This window comes from Kogia breviceps, chromosome 3 (genome assembly GCF_026419965.1).
Source record: "Kogia breviceps isolate mKogBre1 chromosome 3, mKogBre1 haplotype 1, whole genome shotgun sequence".
In the NCBI taxonomy this organism is placed as follows: domain Eukaryota; kingdom Metazoa; phylum Chordata; class Mammalia; order Artiodactyla; family Physeteridae; genus Kogia; species Kogia breviceps.
The window spans coordinates 86,458,682-86,476,792 of record NC_081312.1 but is presented as its reverse complement, the minus strand read 5'-3'; the positions used below and the strand labels follow the sequence as shown (position 1 = coordinate 86,476,792).

General features: G+C 39.1%; 1 protein-coding gene and 1 pseudogene across 3 annotated transcripts in view; one reads left to right on the top strand and one right to left on the bottom strand.

Annotated features, from left to right (window-relative positions):
• The window catches only part of STARD9 (StAR related lipid transfer domain containing 9), a 128,969-nt gene that overhangs the window by 67,737 nt on the left and 43,121 nt on the right, over positions 1 to 18,111 (bottom strand). For all 3 annotated transcript variants that reach the window (XR_010839665.1, XM_067029080.1, XM_067029081.1), the window contains exon 4: positions 502 to 618. Coding sequence is in view for 2 of the 3 variants with exons in the window: in XM_067029080.1 (XP_066885181.1) it covers positions 502 to 618 (117 nt within the window). In the remaining variant the exon portion in view is untranslated. The remainder of the gene's footprint in view (positions 1 to 501; positions 619 to 18,111) is intronic.
• LOC131753128 (non-selective voltage-gated ion channel VDAC1 pseudogene) lies at positions 783 to 1,656 on the top strand (annotated as a pseudogene).

The window sequence follows — 18,111 nt, the reverse complement described above, 5'->3', positions numbered from 1 at the left end:
TTTACCTTTCAATTAAAGTGCTGAGAAACATTCTTTTTCTAAACTTTTTACTTTATAAAAAGTTATATAGCTGATTAATAATATTGTGTGAGTTCCAGGTGTACAGCAGAGTGATTCAGTTATAGATATACATGTATCCTTTTTCAAATTCTTTTCCCATTTAGGTTGTTACATAATACTGGGCAGAGTTCCCTGTGCTATACAGTAGGTCCTTGTTGGTTAGCCATTTGAAATATAGCACTGTGCACCTGTCAATCCCAAACTCCCTAACTATCCCTCACCCCACCCTTCCCCCCACCCCCCACCCCCGGGTAACCATAAATTTGTTCTCTAAGTGTGTGAGTCTGAAGAAACGCATTCTTAATATAGAATAGGACCCATTAAATCTTACTGAAGTTGACTGACTATGAAACTCACATCCTCTCTCACTGGCAAGGACAATGCAAGATTCAGGCTTCCTGTGGCTTTAGGAAAATACTGCATTCCAATCCCAATACTCACTGGGGTGCCCAGCATGGTGTATGTCTTCCCAGAGCCTGTCTGCCCATAGGCAAAAAGGCATATGTTGTAGCCTTTGGCAGCTCCAGACAGTACTTCAGTCCCCAAATCCTGGAACACCTATAACAATAAAAATAGAGAGCATGTCACTCTGGTCCTTCTTCCCACAGCAGCTTTTAAATTATTTTTTAACCTAAAATAATATAAAATGTTTCAAACATCCATGATGATAAATTCCCCACTGGTTTATGAGAATCAATTCAGTTTCAAAAAAAGATTGCTGACTGCCACCACTTCTGAGCAGAAGATGGCTGTGCCTCCCACATATGCTGATCTTGGCAAATCTGCCAGGGATGTCTTCACCAAGGGCTATGGATTTGGCTTAATAAAACTTGATTTGAAAACACAATCTGAGAATGGACTGGAATTTACAAGCTCAGGTTCAGCCAACACCGAGACCACCAAAGTGACGGGCAGTCTGGAAAGCAAGTACAGATGGACCAAATACGGTCTAACGTTTACGGAGAAATGGAACACTGACAACACACTACGCACGGAGATTACTGTGGAAGATCAGCTTGCATGTGGCCTGAAGCTGACCTTCGATTCATCCTTCTCACCAAACACTGGAAAAGAAAATGCTAAAATCAAGACAGGGTACAAGTGGGAACATATCAACCTGGATTGTGATGTCGATTTTGACATTGCCGGGCCTTCCATCCGGGATGCTCTGGTGCTGGGTTATAAGGGCTGGCTGGCTGGCTACCAGGTGAATTTTGAGACCTCAAAGTTTCGAGTGACCCAGAGCAACTTTGCGGTTGGCTACAAGACGGATGAGTTCCAGCTTCACACTAATGTAAATGATGGGACAGAGTTTGGCGGCTCCATTTATCAGAAAGTGAACAAGTTGGAGACTGCTGTTAATCTGGCCTGGACAGCAGGAAACAGTACCACTCACTTCGGAATAACAGCCAAATACCAGATCGACGCTGACACCTGCTTCTTGGCTAAAGTGAATAGCTCCAGCCTGATAGGGTTAGGATATACACAGACCCTAAAGCCAGGTATCAAACTGACACTGTCAGTTCTGCTGGATGGCAAGAATGTCAACGCTGGTGGCCACAAGCTTGGTCTAGGACTGGAGTTTCAAGCATAAATGAATACAATCATTTAATTTTAAACTATTTTGCAGCATAGCTACCTTCAGAATTTAGTGTACCTTTTAATGTTGTTATGTCTGAGATGCAAGTATCGCTAAATATCATGTTAGACTTCCAGGTTAAAGATGATTCAGCTTTAGGGTGTTACCCTTGCAGAAGTACAGAAGAAACCGAATTTCAAAAAAGGTCCTTTCAGCTGTAGACTTGAGGGGGGGCTTGTTGGCCCCTCTAGAGATGTCAGGTTTCTTTTTTACCTAGAAATGACTGCAAGTGGAAGTTGATAATTTGCAGGGACTTTGTAAATTCGTATCGAATAAATGAATGAAATTGTGACTTCCTGAGAATTGAACCTTGGTTTCCTACCCTGATTGAGGATAGGCTCTTTGATGGTGTATACAAACTCATCTGAAAGGGACTTTTTTAGACAGGGACTTTTTCCACCCCAATCATCACCTCTTTTACACCAAAAGTAGTCTGTGGGGCGTGGTAGCTGTTTCTTTTGTGCCATTTTGGGGTGGAGAAGGCGGATGTGATGAAGCCAATAATTCAGGACTTAATTGTGTTTCTCATGTTGTGGTTTTTTGCCCTTGCACCAGAGTATGAAATAGCTTCTAAGAGCGCCATCTGCAAGCTGGGAAGAATCTGTAACTGTAATCACATGGGGACAACACTCAGAATCTAAACTGAACTTCTGTTGTATTCTCGCCACTCAGTTTATTTTTTAGCAGTTTAATGGGTACGTTTTAGAGTCTTCCATTTTGTGTGGAATTAGTTCCTCCCCTTCAAATGTTATAATTAACATCACTTAAAAATAAAACTTGAAAAAAATATTGAAATCTTAAAAAAAAAAAGATTGCTAAGGAAAATTCATTCATTCAGTCAGTCAAATATTTTTCGAAGTGCTTACTTGCTTATTTTTCGAATGCCGGGCACAAGGCTAGACATTAAAGACACAAAATTGATATATATGGTCCCTAACCTTAAGGCAAAGAGAGTCTGGGAGAAGGGCAAAGACATGCAAGCAAATTAGTAAAGAAAAACCATGTACATTAATTCTTTTTCCTTCCCATTACCAAAAAAAAGTTTAATATGGTTAATCAGGTAAAGCTACAATGAAATACTGCCCAGTAACATGTCACACAAATTCAGAGTCTCAAGACACCACACTGAGAATCAGTTAAGCCCAGAAGTTAGGGAGGAGTTTTCCCTATGGGGCCCTTTTCTACATGTTGCCTCTTCAGACTGATCCTAACAGCTGACTGCTTCCACTGTCTCATCTCTGTAGTGGTCAGCTTTAATAAATCAGAAACAGCCAGAGGTCCTCCTATGAAAACCCCTATACTTTGTGTAGTGTCTGAAAGTCCTGTTGGACTCTGTCAGGCAGACCCAGGCTCAGGACAAAACAGCCTGGCTTATGGGGAAGGCATAGCTTCCAGCTGAACCAGTCCTCAGCAGAATGCCACATGGACATCTGCATACACAGCTGGTATGGTGGGCATTTACCCTTTGTATTGCTGCTGCTCAGCACCCAAATACTCTTCCCATCTGAGGGGGGAACCTGATTGTGTCAGTCTTGGTCAGAAGCAGGGCCCAACCCTCCCCGACAGAAGCCAAATAGTCCAGGAAACCCTCTCCACCTCCTGGTGGCTAGAACACGAACATGTGAAATGAGGCCCGCCAACTAGGTGCTTGCACTTGAATTTTCAAAGAATGACACAAAAACACAGGAATAAATTCTCCTTGTTGGCATCGAGAGTCCATCAGTTCTACATCCTGAACATACAAGTGCCAAGCGTGGTGCTCAAATCAGACTATTCTGTGATATGGCTTTGCCTGGCTTCCCTGCTACCTAGGGCCCCATGGTTTCCTGCTCATTTTTCTACTTTCCCTTAAATTCTGTGAACCTCCTGATACGGTTCCAAATTGGTTCCCAATTGGAATACTGTTCTTATGGTTCATAACTGTGGGACCATACAAATTTGTATGATCCCACAAAATTTTACTTAAAATTTGTAAGCCTCAGTTTCTCTCCCAGTAAAGCAGATATTCTGTAACTATATCACAGGTTTGTTGTGAAGACTAAGTGAGATAACACACGTAACTTGGGACCATGGGAACAAAGATAGCAGTTGCTGACCTAAGACTATACTACCCTATTCTGTTTTAGCAGCTATAGTTATGCTTCTTGACAATGATCTATTTACGTTTTGTTTGTTTTTTAGTGCTTCTAATATTCAAGCATAGGGCCAAAATAACCCAGGGAGTGGTGAAAGATTTGGACCTTGGACCATTCCCACCCCCTTCCCCAATCTCCCTCCCAGCTAGCTCTGTAAGCACCATTCATTCACCTAATATTAGCAAAACTGAAAACTCGGCAGAGTTCTCTTTGCCTCCTGACATCTGTCTTGGTAAAATTCCCAGGGACTGAAGGAAGGAGGTTATTTCTCTTCACCAGACCACTTGAGTTGGCTGCCACCCATTTACTAGTTGGAAATGTTCCCCAAAACTCCACCTTTCTTTCTAGTGCTCCAGCAGAAAGTGGAAACAGAGGTGCAGACAGAACAAGGCCACATCTAGTGAAAGTGTTATTTCTTCCCACCATTCACACAGCAAGGCAGAATGAGCTCAGTGGATTGTAAAGGAAGACAACAGAATGTTACTCTGCCCATGTCTTTATCTAAATTCAAATAATCACCTGGAGGTTTTACGAAAAACATCTTTGAAGATACCATTTTCACTCAACAGTAAAAGATGTGAACAAGCAAAACTAGTAGGTTCCAAACGTGGAACTGGTAGAAAGTTAAGATTCCATTCTTCAAGAACTGTGAGGCTTAGCTCATCATAAATTCTAGGAAAAACCACAGCCCTAAATAGAGCACAGCAGAGCCAGATGACACCGTCGTTCACTCTGACTGTGGTATTATAATGAAGCAGATGGAAACAGCTCAATGTGAATACCAAGAACAGTTTGAAGGCTAAAATAAATCACCAAAAGGCAATCTAAAGCTAGAGGGTCCAGTTCAGGAGGAGAGATGAGCAGTGTAACTTTATTTTTTCTGGAATATGAATAGAAAAAAGCATTCATCAGACAGGTTAATTTTATGTGACACAGCACTTCCAGTCTTTTTAAGGATTCACTAGATAGGGGATAGTCCACTAGATGCTTCTGTATTGGGACTCACAACACCTGAAGCCCAAACCAAAATCCCTAGCAATATTCATTTCCTAAGGGCAACTGAATCTAGGAACCAGAATTTTTGATGTTCAACATCATATGTCATTAGGGTTGCAAATTAAAACAAGGAGGTACCACCACACACCTGTTAGAATAGCCAAAATCCAACACACTGACAACATCAAATGCTGACAAAGATATGGAGCAATAGGAAATCTCATTCACTGTTGGTGGGAATGCAGAATGGTACAGACACTTTGGAAGACATTTTGCCAGTTTTTTGTTTTTTGTGGTTTTATTTATAAAACTAAACATATTATTCTTTTTTCTTTTAACATCTTTATTGGAGTATAATTGCTTTACAATGGTGTGTTAGTTTCTGCTTTATAACAAAGTGAATCAGCTATACATATACATATATCCCCATATCTCCTCCCTCTTGTGTCTCCCTCCCACCCTCCCTATTCCACCCTATAGGTGGTCACAAAGCACCAAGCTGATCTCCCTGTGCTATGCAGCTGCTTCCCACTAGATATCTATTTTACATTTGGTAGTATATATAAGTCCATGCCACTCTCTCACTTCATCCCAGCTTACCCTTCCCCCTCCTCCCAGTGTCCTCAAGTCCATTCTCTACATCTGCATTTTTATTCCTGTCCTGCACCTAGGTTCTTCAGAACCATTTTTTTTTCTTAGATTCCATATATATGTGTTAGCATACAGTATTTGTTTTTCTCTTTCTGACTTCCTTCACTCTGTATGACAGACTCTAGGTCCATCCACCTCACTACAAATAACTCAATTTCGTTTCTTTTTATGGCTGAGTAATATTCCATTTAAACATATCATTCTTAACATACAATGTGGCAAGCGTGCTCCTTGGTATTTACTCAAAGGGGCTGAAAACATATCCACACAAAAAGCTGCACACAGATGTTTACAGAAGCTTTATTCATAATTGCCAAAACTTGGAAGCAACCAAGGTGTCCTTCAATAGGTGAATGTATAAACTGTGGTACATCCAGACGACAGGATTATTGAGTGCTAAAAAGAAATGAGCTATCATGCCATGAAAAAACATGGAGGAAACTTAAATGCACATTGCTAAGTTAAAGAAGCCAATCTGAAAAGGCTACTTACTGTATGATTCCAACTATATGAATTTCTGGAAAAGGTAAAACTATGGAGACAGTAAAAAGATCAGTGATTGGGAGGGGTTGGGGGAGGGACAGATGACAGGTGGAGTGCAGAGGATTTTTAGGGCACTGAAACTACTCTCTATGATATTATAATGGTGTACACATGTCACTATACATTTGACAAACCCAAGAATGAACAAAACCAAAAATGAACCCTAATATAAACTATGGACATTAGATGATATATCAGTCAATGTAGGTTCACCACCTGCAACGAATGTACCACAATAGTGTGCAATGTTGATAGTTTGGGGGCAGGAGGTATATGGGATCTCTCTGCACTTTGTGGTCAATTTTTCTGTAAACCTAAAACTGCTCTAACAAATAAAGTTTTTTTGTTGTTTTTTTTTTTGTGGTACGCAGGCCTCTCACTGTTGTGGCCTCTCCCATTGTGGAGCACAGGCTCCGGACACGCAAGATCAGCGGCCATGGCTCACGGGCCCAGCCAATCCGCAGCATGTGGGATCTTCCCGGACCAGGGAACGAACCCGTGTCCCCTGCATCGGCAGGCAGACTCTCAACCACTGTGCCACCAGGGAAGCCCCATAAAGTCTATTTTTTAAAAAGAAGATAAATCTCAAGGAATGGACTTCCCTGATATCAGCGACATTTAGCAGACATACCCTTCTCAAAAGCAGTTAGAATCAACTATGTCTCTGGAGATTTCATGATGACTGTTTAAGGTCCAAGAATAATGGTTGCGCTGTATTTTCCTAAAGGAACTTTTCACTGATAGATTTTTTGTTTGTTTGTTTGCTTGTTTTTGGTAGCTCTGTAGTTCTTTACATTACATACTATGTTCTCTGAGCCCCAAGTAGACTCATAACAACAACAACAAAAACTGCGATTTCAATTTACGATGAAAAAGGGTTCACAATGATGAAATAAATATTGATTTCAAATACAGGTATCAGAAATTGTTGGAACTTCCCTGGTGGTCCAGTGGGTAAGACTCCATGCTCCCAATGCAGGGGCCTCAAGTTCGATCCCTGGTCGGGGAACTAGATCCCACAAGCATGCTGCGTGCCGCAACTAAAAAAGATTCCGCATACCACAACGAAGATCCTGCATACTGCAACTAAGACCTGATGCAGCCTAAATAAATATTTAAAAAATTGTTGATAAGTGAGAAGAGGGACATTTCAAGGAGGGAAAAATGTTAGTTAAAAATAAATCTAAAAATCATGTGTTAGTAGGCATCTTTAAACTGGAAAATAATTCTAGACAACTCTGGAAACTATTCAAACATATGTTTTCACTAATGCTGTTAGTTGCTTAGGAAAACTTCAAGTAGCCCAGAGTCGTACTCACTTTTACTTCTCATCACACAAAGACCGTGAGGTACAGCTAGGTACTATTTGTGGATCTACTGACCCATCCTATCTCCAAACTTGTGGCAGCAGTACAGAAAACTAGAGTTCAGGGCCTATTATTTGAAGAGAGTATTCATGTACAAAATATAACAATGGGGCCTGGAGTTGGGGAAAGGGCTTAGAATAATTTGCCTTCCTCTAAACAGCTACACTTATAGTTTAATGGTTAAGAACACAGGCTTCGCAACTTAACAGATTCAAAACCTGGTTCCTGGGGCAAGTAACCTTCCCCCAGCTTCCTCACCTGTGAAATGGAGAATAAAAAGCACCTAAAACTCACAGGGTTTTTGAGAGGATTAACTGTGTAAATACATGTAAAACTTTATGAACGATGGCACAAAGTAAGCACTTTACTGTGCTAGTTTTTGTTGTTGTTACTACACTTTATTTTTTTCCATTTTTTGGTATAAGGAGTACTCAAAAGAGTTAACATTCTCTCTGGTACTCCCATGTACTTTAAAAGAACCATGGACTTTTGGAAAACAGATATCCGAATACAGACACCATAGTTAATATGCCCCAACTTCAAACAGATACCTTTTAAAAAACTTCTACCTTCCATCCTACTAAATATTCATTTCTAAAAAATCTTCAGAAACCATTAACATAAAAAAAAATTTAAACTCTTTCTTCATGTCTTATCGGTTTTGCTAGGGCCTAAGGATCATTCTTTCCCTTCTGTAAGTATGAAAATCATGTAACTGAGAGAGAGGTTACCGAGCCAATAAAATACATGAAGTTCTTAACCCTTAATACTTTCCCACAGAAAGGCTTCATACATTTCTCTTTTTTCCCAGGCTTTTTAAAAAATTGAGGTATAATTGACATATTAGTTTCAGGTATATAACATAATGATTCAACATTTCTATATACCGCAAAATGATCACCACAGGGCTTCCATGGTGGCGCAATGGTTAAGAATCCGCCTGCCAATGCAGGGGACACGGGGTCAAGTCCTGGTCCAGGAAGATCCCACATGCTGTGGAGCAACTAAGCCCATGTACCGCAACTACTGAGTCTGTGCTCTGGAGCCTGAGAGCCACAACTACTGAGCCCATGTGCCACAACTACTGAAGCCCACACGCCTAGAGCCCATGCTCCGCAACAAGAGAAGCCACAGCAATGAGAAGCCCGTGCACCTCAACGAAGAGTAGCCACCACTCACTGCAACTAGAGAAAGCCCACACACAGCAACAAAGACCCAACTCAGCCAAAAATAAATACATAAATTTATTTTTAAAAAAATGATCACCACAATAAATCTAGTTAACATCCATCACCATACACAGTTAAAAAACTTTTTCTCCTGCTGTGATCTTTCACAATCCACCCACCTAGCTACTTTCAAATATGCAATACAGTATTATTAACTATAGTCACCATGCTGTACATCATATCCCCATGACTTATTCATTTTATAGCTGGAAATTTGTACCTTTTGACCCATACATTTCTATTATAAAATGAAATTGCTATTAAAAACTAAGATTTTCACACAGAAAAGAAATTCTTCACCAGTTTTTATTAATTTACCTAAGAAATATTTATGAGAATACAGCTTTAAATTCTATGATGTATTCCATCTAAATGGATTTTAAACATCACGTATCTCTCTTGGTCTATAACTCCACTGTTAAAAGGATTGTACTAGAAGACTTTTTTTTCCCTTTTAGTAACACTGCTACTTAATGCAGTAATAGTTGTCATCTTTATTGACAAGGATCAGTATTTGAGTATTCACCATGAGAAGTATTCTTATAATGTTTTATTACATAAATAAATATATTTAAAATAGAAAAAAAAAGAAAATGCTGATAAAAATACTCCCACCACTTAGAGATAACCATTGTTAACATTTTGGTGTACAGCTTACTCTTTCAGACTTTTGGTCTATTCCTAGATAATATCTAATGTCCCTTTCAGGTCTTAAATTCTGATGTAAATATAGTAATTAGGAATACTTGAATACAATGAGGATACTAACTGAACCCAATTGTTTTTATTTTTTATTTTACTATAGTTATTTATGATACTCATAAGTACAGTTTTCCCTATATTTATAATTAGACAACTTACTATTTTAATTTTAAATTCTATTTAATTTCTCAGTAGGAAAGCATGTTATAGCCCCACCCATCAGGTATCCAATTCTATCTAAGCCACAGCCCAGGCCCCACTGTCCACCTGGCTATAGCTTATCCAAAGAGCAGACAAGGTATCTAGGAAGGGAAAGAAAGTCTCATCTGTGCCAGCTTTGCCAAATAACCCCACAAAGTATCAGGAAATGTTGTCCACTCTTTATAAATGTCAGGCCAGTCCCTCAACACCACTGGAGGTCACTGATCTTTGGGTCTTTGCCCAGTATAAATATTCACAGTCCATTCCCACTGTAAGCCCAGCTAGGGGTTAATCAACATCATTTGGGTCCTGCCCCTGTTTTTTTGTAGCAGATTTTTCCAGAGAAAACAGGCAACGGCCTATATTTGACTTTGACAGATGAAACTAGATTCCTATTTGGTTTCTCCACTTTACACTGTGAACTACAGAGAGATTTATTTCCCATATTTATTCATATCATATGTATATCCACGTAATGTATACCATGGAAATTGCTGTTTAAACAGTTTCCAAGAACAGCAGGAGAAAGAAACTACAAGAGAAATTTTGAAATGCAGGTAAAGATAAACAAGGCCAACTGGAATCTATGCCATAGCCAATGAGAAGTGAGAAGAATCATTATTCTGAAAGAAACCAGTCTTTTTCTTATTTTTAATTAATTTTTAAATTTTTATACAATTTTTAAAGGTTACATCCCATTTAAAGTTATTACAAAATATTGGCTATATTTCCCATGTTGTACAATACATCCTTGTAGCTTATCTTACACCCAAGTTTGTACCTCCCATCCCCCCACCCCTATATGCCCCCCCAACCCCTATAACCACTAATTTGTTCTCTATATCTGTGAGTCTGCTTCTTTTTTTATTATATTGAAAGAAACCAGTTTTGAGACTGGCAGGTCCCAGAACTGGATTTCTCTTCACCTCAGCAGCAAGTTTTTATTAAATTCCTAACAGGGCCCTAGCACTGCATGGTCGCTGTGGGAGATTTGAAAGACATTTGAAATACTGTCTCGATCTACAATGATCACAGAGTTAGTAAAAAGTTCAATACTTTTACATAGTAGAAAAAGAATGAAGGGTAGACATAATATTATATTTGGAGAAGGAAAAAAGACTGTGGGCTGGGGTAGAAAAATCTTCATAACATAGGTGGCACTCAACCTGTGTCTTAAACTTGCTTTCAGATAAGTCCCTTCTTTGAATAATGTCCCCCAGATAAAGGCCTTCTCTCTTAAGTGAGGGTGACCTCAGGACTGCACTACCACAAAATCTAAAATGTATCCTTGTCATTTCAATCCTTCAAGAAGTCAGAATTCTGGGTGAAACAACAGAACTAGGTCACTTTACTCTCCCTGAAAAACCTTCAGACCTCCACTTGCCATCTCTTAATACCTGGCTGTCAACTGTGGAAAGTTCATCCCAAGGACTAAAGATCTCCCACCTTAGGAATAACCAACATCCAGGCAAGTAATCCCAGAAACAGCCAAACAAATCTCTCTGCCTCAACCCTTCACTGAAGTTATTTTATTACTCTTATTTGAACAAGGAAGTATGGGTACAAAAAGGACAGACATCAGCAGCTATTCTTAGCCTCAATGAGAGAGGCCCAACTATAGTGGCAGTGGTCCATTCCCATGATGCAACCCTTTAGTGGTATGAGAATATCACTCCCTAAAATGAAAATTACTCCGTGGCTGGATATAACAGGGTCTTTCTAGGATCTTCTGCTTGGGATTGATAGACAGCCCTCTTCTCACAACCCCCCGAAAGCTAAAGGATCCATGAGCTCCCACCTATAGAGGGAAGAGGAGACAGAAGAGCTGCAATTTTCTTAACCATGACATAGGCCTGAAGAATCTCCCAAAGTGGCCCCACTTAAAGTTTCTCTGACCCTACAGCTACTGTCATGACCATAACACCAGGAGGCACTTGGAAAAGACCAAAGCATTCAGTCTTTATCCAAGTGCATTCATTATATTGCGTTGGTTAGCAGAAAGAAGGAAAATAAAGACTGAAATGTAAAATACTTCCATCTCATTTTCTTGTCTTCTCCAAATGGCATTTATTATCTACAATGTGGATTTACAACTTAATATTGCAATATAATGAGCAGTTCCAAATCAGTAAGAAAATAATCAACATCCCAAAAGTAAAAAAAATTAAATAACTGACCAAATGCCATTGCTAAGCACAATAAATTTTTATTGTACTTTTCCATCTTTCTACAAATATATAAATTTTATATTGTCACTCATAGTATATAACCTGTTGTGTATTGCTTTTCTTTCCTATATTCCTCAAACACTTAAGCATTTTAAACATTTCTGTGATTCATTTTCACAATTCTGAGTTTAGAGGTTCATAACTGACACAACTAACTTAAAGAGTTCTTAACAATTGACAATCTTCTTATTCTCATACCAAAATGAGATGAATGAAATCCAAAATTCCCATTAGAAAATATCAGTAGCAACTAGTATTTATAATGGCAGCTCAAGGTCAATGATTCCTCATGGTATGGAACACAAAGAAAAAAAGCAGAAGAGTTACCTTCACTATTTGTAAGCCCTCAATTTCCAAGATTCTATGAACGCAACTCTCCTTAGTCAAGCAGCCCCTGTCCTGAAACAAATTTGCTAGGTTGGTTGGGTTATTTTTCATTTACTTCCATCTAGCACTCAAGTTCTCTCTTCACACTTCTTTCTTTCAACTGTAGAGTATTTGATCAGAATCAGTGAACTCATGAGTTTCAATATAAGTAAATAGATATAATGGAACTGTGTGCGTGTGTGTGTGTATATACATCTGTATATGCAAATATATATTCCCTAGCTTTGTCTAACTCTACTGCGGAGACCAAGGAACAGTGATATCTCAATAGCAATGATCACACCTAGCACCCAGATCTTGGCTAAATGCCATTTCCCATTAATGGGAACAATCTGAGCATCATAACAAACAATAATACTAACAGACTGTCATCCACTGAATAAAATGGGAAACCATGAGTCAGTACAAATATAAACAAGTAAATAATTTGAAAGTTTGATGAGGAATAGGATATTTACATAGAGTTTCAAAGTACCTCTCAACAGAATATTTATTACAAAGAAGGGAAAAGAGTAACTTTACAGTGGAGAAGTCTGGCAAGACGCCACCTTAATTAAGAAATCAAAGTGAACTCTGTGATATTCCTACCAAAGATGCATAATCTGAATCTAATCATGAGGAGGTACTGAACAACCAAATTAAGAAACATTCTAAAACATAATTCACCTATAATCTTCCAAAGTGTCAAGATTATGAATACAAAGAAAAACTGAGGATCTATTCCAGAATGAATTAGACCAGACATAAGACAGCTAAATGCAACAAGTGATTCTGAACCAGATCCTTTTTCTATAAAGGACATCACTGAGACAATCAGCAAAACTAAAATGGGATCTAATGATTAGATGGTAGTAATATAACAATTTAAATTCCCAGTTTTGAAGGTTGTATTGTGGGTGTGTTAAAGAATGTCCTTTACTCTAAGGAACTGCACACTCAAGTATCTGGGGCAACTGGGTAACAGGTTGGCAACTTTTAAATGGTTCAGGAACAATTTTTTTGAATGTACTTTCATCTTCTCTGTAAATTTGTGATCATTTCAAAAAATTTTTTTAAGTTTAATAAAAAGATGTAAGGAAAAATACAACAGAAAGCACCCTGGATTCTGAGTCAGGCCTGGGTTCCTACAGATACCAGCACTGCCACTTACTAGCTGTGTGACCTGGTGTGAGTAAAGTGCTGTGTTTCCTTTTTCCTCATCAGTAAAATAGGGACGACATTTATTGTGAACAGTTTATTGTAAAAATCAAATGAAGTAAATTATGAGAAAACTCTTAATACATGAAAATGCTAATGAAGCATAAGATATTCATTTTGCAGTTCTGTTGAATCAAATTAAAAAATAACCATAAGGATAAAATGAAATGTACTACAGGTACAAGAAACACATTGTGGCACTATATCAATCAGGGTCTGAACAGAAACAGATGGTATATTCAAATTAGAATCATTCAGGTTTAATTAAATAAAAAGACTATTCACAAAGGTGTGGGTGTGAAGTAGGAAAACCACAAGGGACAGTGAAGTAACCTGGAACCAGTACCTGGAAATTCACCACCTCAGAGCCAATATGGACAAAGGGGGAAAAACGTTCACCAAAACCTGGAAGAAGAGAGAACCATGTGGAGAGCTCCACATTGAGAGGAGCTGTGACGTAAGTTAACAGATGAGGCCAGACCAAGCCAATCCCTCAGGCTGAAACCTCTCCCTCTCATCTGCTAGAGCACTCCACCGTTCAACCCCAACTCAAGCCAGAGGGCAAGGAAGCCCAATGATTAGTCCAACAGGTCAGCCTTTGGGGCACAGAAAACGGTAGAAAACGATGAAGAGTTGACCTGGAAGAGCAAAAGGAAGACATTCAACAGAACCGAATTCAACTGAAGAAGCAGGGAAGACTTCATGAAACAGGGAACATCCGAAGTGGGCCTCAGCCATGAGGAGGATTTTAATTATTAGGTTGATTATCTAGGCGGTATGAATAACACATGTAAAGCTGCGAGTAACGAAAATGCATGGCTGTCCAGGTGAAATTTAGAAAATCAGATATGTTGTAAGATAAGACTAAATATTAGGTGATGCAAAGGACAAGGTTTTCTTTTCTTTCATTTTTAAAAAATTGAGGTATATGGGACTTTCCTGGCAGTCCAGTGGTTACAACTCTGCACTTCCACTGCAAGGGGTGCGGGTTCAATCCCTGGTCAGGGGACTAAGATCCCGCATATCACATGGCTTAGCCAAAAAAAAACTGAGGTATAGCTGATTTACAATATCATATTAGTTTCAGGTGTACAACATAGTGCTTAAAAATTTTTACAGATTATACTCATTTAAGGTTATTATAAAATATTGGCTATATTCCCTGTGCTGTACAATATATCCTTGTAGCTTATTTATTTTATACATAGTAGTTTGTACCTCGTAATCCCCTACTCCTATCTTGCCTCTCATCTCTCCCCATTGGTAACCACTAGTTTGTTCTCTATATGTGTCAGTTTGTTTCTGTTTTGTTATATTCATTTGTTTGTTTTATTTTTTACGTTCTACATATAAGTGATATGTATAGTATTTGTCTTTATCTTATTTATTTCACTAAGCATAATATCCTCCAGGTCCATCCATGTTGTTTCAAATGGCAAGATTTCATTCTTTTTTATGACTGAGTAGTATTCCATGACATATATATATATATATATATATATATATATATATATATATATATATATATATATATCACATCTTCTTTATCCATTCATCTGTTGATGGACACTCAGGTTGCTTCCATATCTTGGCTATTATAAATAATGCTGTTTACGAACCCTGAAGTGCATGCATCTTTTCAAATTAGTGTTTTCATTTTCTTTGGATATATACCCAGGAGTGGAATATTGGATCATATGGTAATTCTATTTTTAGTTTTTTGAGGAATCTCCATACTGTTTTCCACAGTGGCTGCACCAATTTACATTCCCACCAACAGTGTACAAGGGTTTCCTTTTCTCCACATCTTTACCAACATTTGTTATATGTGGTCATTGATGATAGTCACTCTGACAGGTGTGAGATGATATCTCATTGTGATTTTGAGTTTCATTTCTCTGAAGATTAGTGATGTTAAGCACATTTTCATGTACCTGTTGGCCATCTGTATGTCTTCTTTGGAAAAATGTCTGCTCAGGTCTTTTGCCCATTTTTTAATCAGGTTGGTTTTTTGTTTGTTTTATACTGAGTTGTATGAGCTATTTATATATTTTGAGTGTTAACCCCTTAACGGTCATATCATTTGCAAATATTTTATCCCACTCAGTAGGTTGTTTTTCATCTTGTCAATGGTTTCCTTTGCTGTGCAAAAGCTTTTAAATTTAATTAGTTCCCATTTGTTTATTTTTGCTTTTGTTTCCACTGCCTTAGAATATGGATCAAAAAATACTGCTATACGGGGCTTCCCTGGTGGCGCAGTGGTTGAGAGTCCGCCTGCCGATGCAGGGGACACGGGTTCGTGCCCTGGTCCGGGAAGATCCCACATGCCGCGGAGCGACTGGGCCCGTGAGCCATGGCCGCTAGGCCTGCGCGTCCGGAGCCTGTGCTCCGCAACGGGAGAGGCCACAGCAGTGAGAGGCCCGCATACCAAAAAAAAAAAAAATACTGCTATGATTTATTTCAAAGAGTGTTTTGCCTATGTTTTCTTCTAGGATTTTTATGGTTTCTGATCTTAAATTTAGGTCTTTAATCCATTTTTAGTTTATTTTTGTACATGATGTGGGAAAATGTTCTAATTTCATTCTTTTATGTGTAGCTGTCCAGTTTTCCCATCACCACTTACTGAAGAAACTGTCTCTTCCCCATTGTATATTATTGCCTCCTTTGTCATAGATTCATTAATCATAAGTGTGTGGGTTTATTTCTGGGCTCTCTATTCTATTCCACTGAGCTATGTGTCTGTTTTTGTACCAGTACCATACTCTTTTCATTACTGTAGCTTTGTAGTATAGTCAGTAGTCAGGGAGCATGACACCTCTAGCTCTGTTCTTCTTTCTCAAAATTGCTTTGGCTATTTGGGGTCTTTTGTGTTTCCATACAAATTTTATAATGATTTATTCTAGTTCTATGAAAAACGCCATTGGTATTTTGATAGGGATTGCGTTGACTCTACAGACTGCCATGGGTAGTCGGGTCATTTTAATAATATTAATTCTTCCAACCCATGAACATGATATATCTTTCCACCTGTTTGTGTCATCTTCAATTTCTTTCAGCAGTGTCTTATAGCTTTCCAAGTCCAGGTCTTTCATTGGGTTGGCCAAAAGGTTCATTTGTTTTTTTCCATAAGATAGCTCTAGTAGCACTTGGTTGTATTTAACTTCATTCGAAACAATTTTGTTAGATTGTATGTGACAGCTGTCATATCAGTGCATTTGAAAAAGACATCAAAATTGGTGAATTTTTGTGTAGCCATTTAAATATTGAAGATGGAAGAAAAAAGCAACATTTTTGGCATGTTATGCTTTATTATTTCAAGCAAGGTAAAAATGCAACTGAAATAAAAAAAAAAAAAGATTTGTGCAGTGTATGGAGAAAGCGCTATGACTGATCAAACATGTCAAAAGTGGTTTGCAGGCTTCCCTTGTGGCGCAGTGGTTGAGAATCCACCTGCCGATGCAGGGGACACGGGTTCGTGCCCCAGTCCGGGAGGATCCCACATGCCACGGAGCAGCTGGGCCCATGAGCCATGGTCACTGAGCCTGTGCGTCCGGAACCTGTGCTCCACAATGGGAGAGGCCACAACAGTGAGAGGCCCGCGTACCACCAAAAAAAAAAAAAAAAATAGAATACACCTGCCAAAGCAGGGGACACGGGTTTGAGCCCTGGTCTGGGAAGATCCCACATGCTGCGGAGCAACTAAGCCCATGTGCCACAACTACTGAGCCTGTGCTCTAAAGCCTGTGAGCCACAGCTACTGAGCCTGCATGCCACAACTACTGAAGCCCACGTGCCTACAGCCCATGCTCCAAAACAAGAGAAGCCATCGCAATGAGAAGCCTGCGCACCGCAACGAAGAGTAGCCCCCACTCACCACAACTAGAGAAAGCCTGCACACAGCAATGAAGATACAACACAACCGGGAGAAAAAAAAGTCTTTTGAAAAGTTTCGTGCTGGAGATTTCTCGCTAGATGATGGTCCAAGATTGGGTAGACCAGGTGAAGTTGATAGCAATCACATCAAGACATTAATTGAGAACAATCAACGTTATACCATGTGGGAGGTAGCCGAAATACTCAAAATATCCAAATCAAGTCCTGCAAATCATTTGCACCAGCTTGGTTATGCTAATTACTTTGATGTTTGGATTCTACTTAAGTTAAGCTGAAAAAACCTTCTTCAACGTATTTCCACATGCAATTCTCTACTTAAACTTAATGAAAACGCTCTGTTTTTAAAACAAATTGTGACAGGCCATACAGAGTGAAGTAAGTCAGAAGGAGAAAAACAAATACCGTATGCTAACACATATATATGGAATCTAAGAAAAAAAAATGTCATGAAGAGCCTAGGGGTAGGATGGGAATAAAACACAGACCTACTAGAGCATGGACTTGAGGATATGGGGAGGGGGAAGGGTAAGCTGTGACGAAGTGAGAGAGTGGCATGGACATACATACACTACCAAACATAGGGTGGATAGCTAGTGGGAAGCAGCCGCATGGCACAGGGAGATCAGCTAGGTGGTCTGTGACCACCTAGAGGGGTGGGATAAGGAGAGTGGGAGGCAGGGAGACGCAAAAGGGAAGAGATATGGGAACATATGTATAACTGATTCACTTTGTTGTAAAGCAGAAACTAACACACCATCATAACGCAATTATACTCCAATAAAGATGTTAAAAAAAAATTGTGACAGGCAATGAAAAGTGGATACAGAAGATACAATAATGTGGAACAGAAGAGATTGTGGGGCAAGCAAAATGAACCACCAC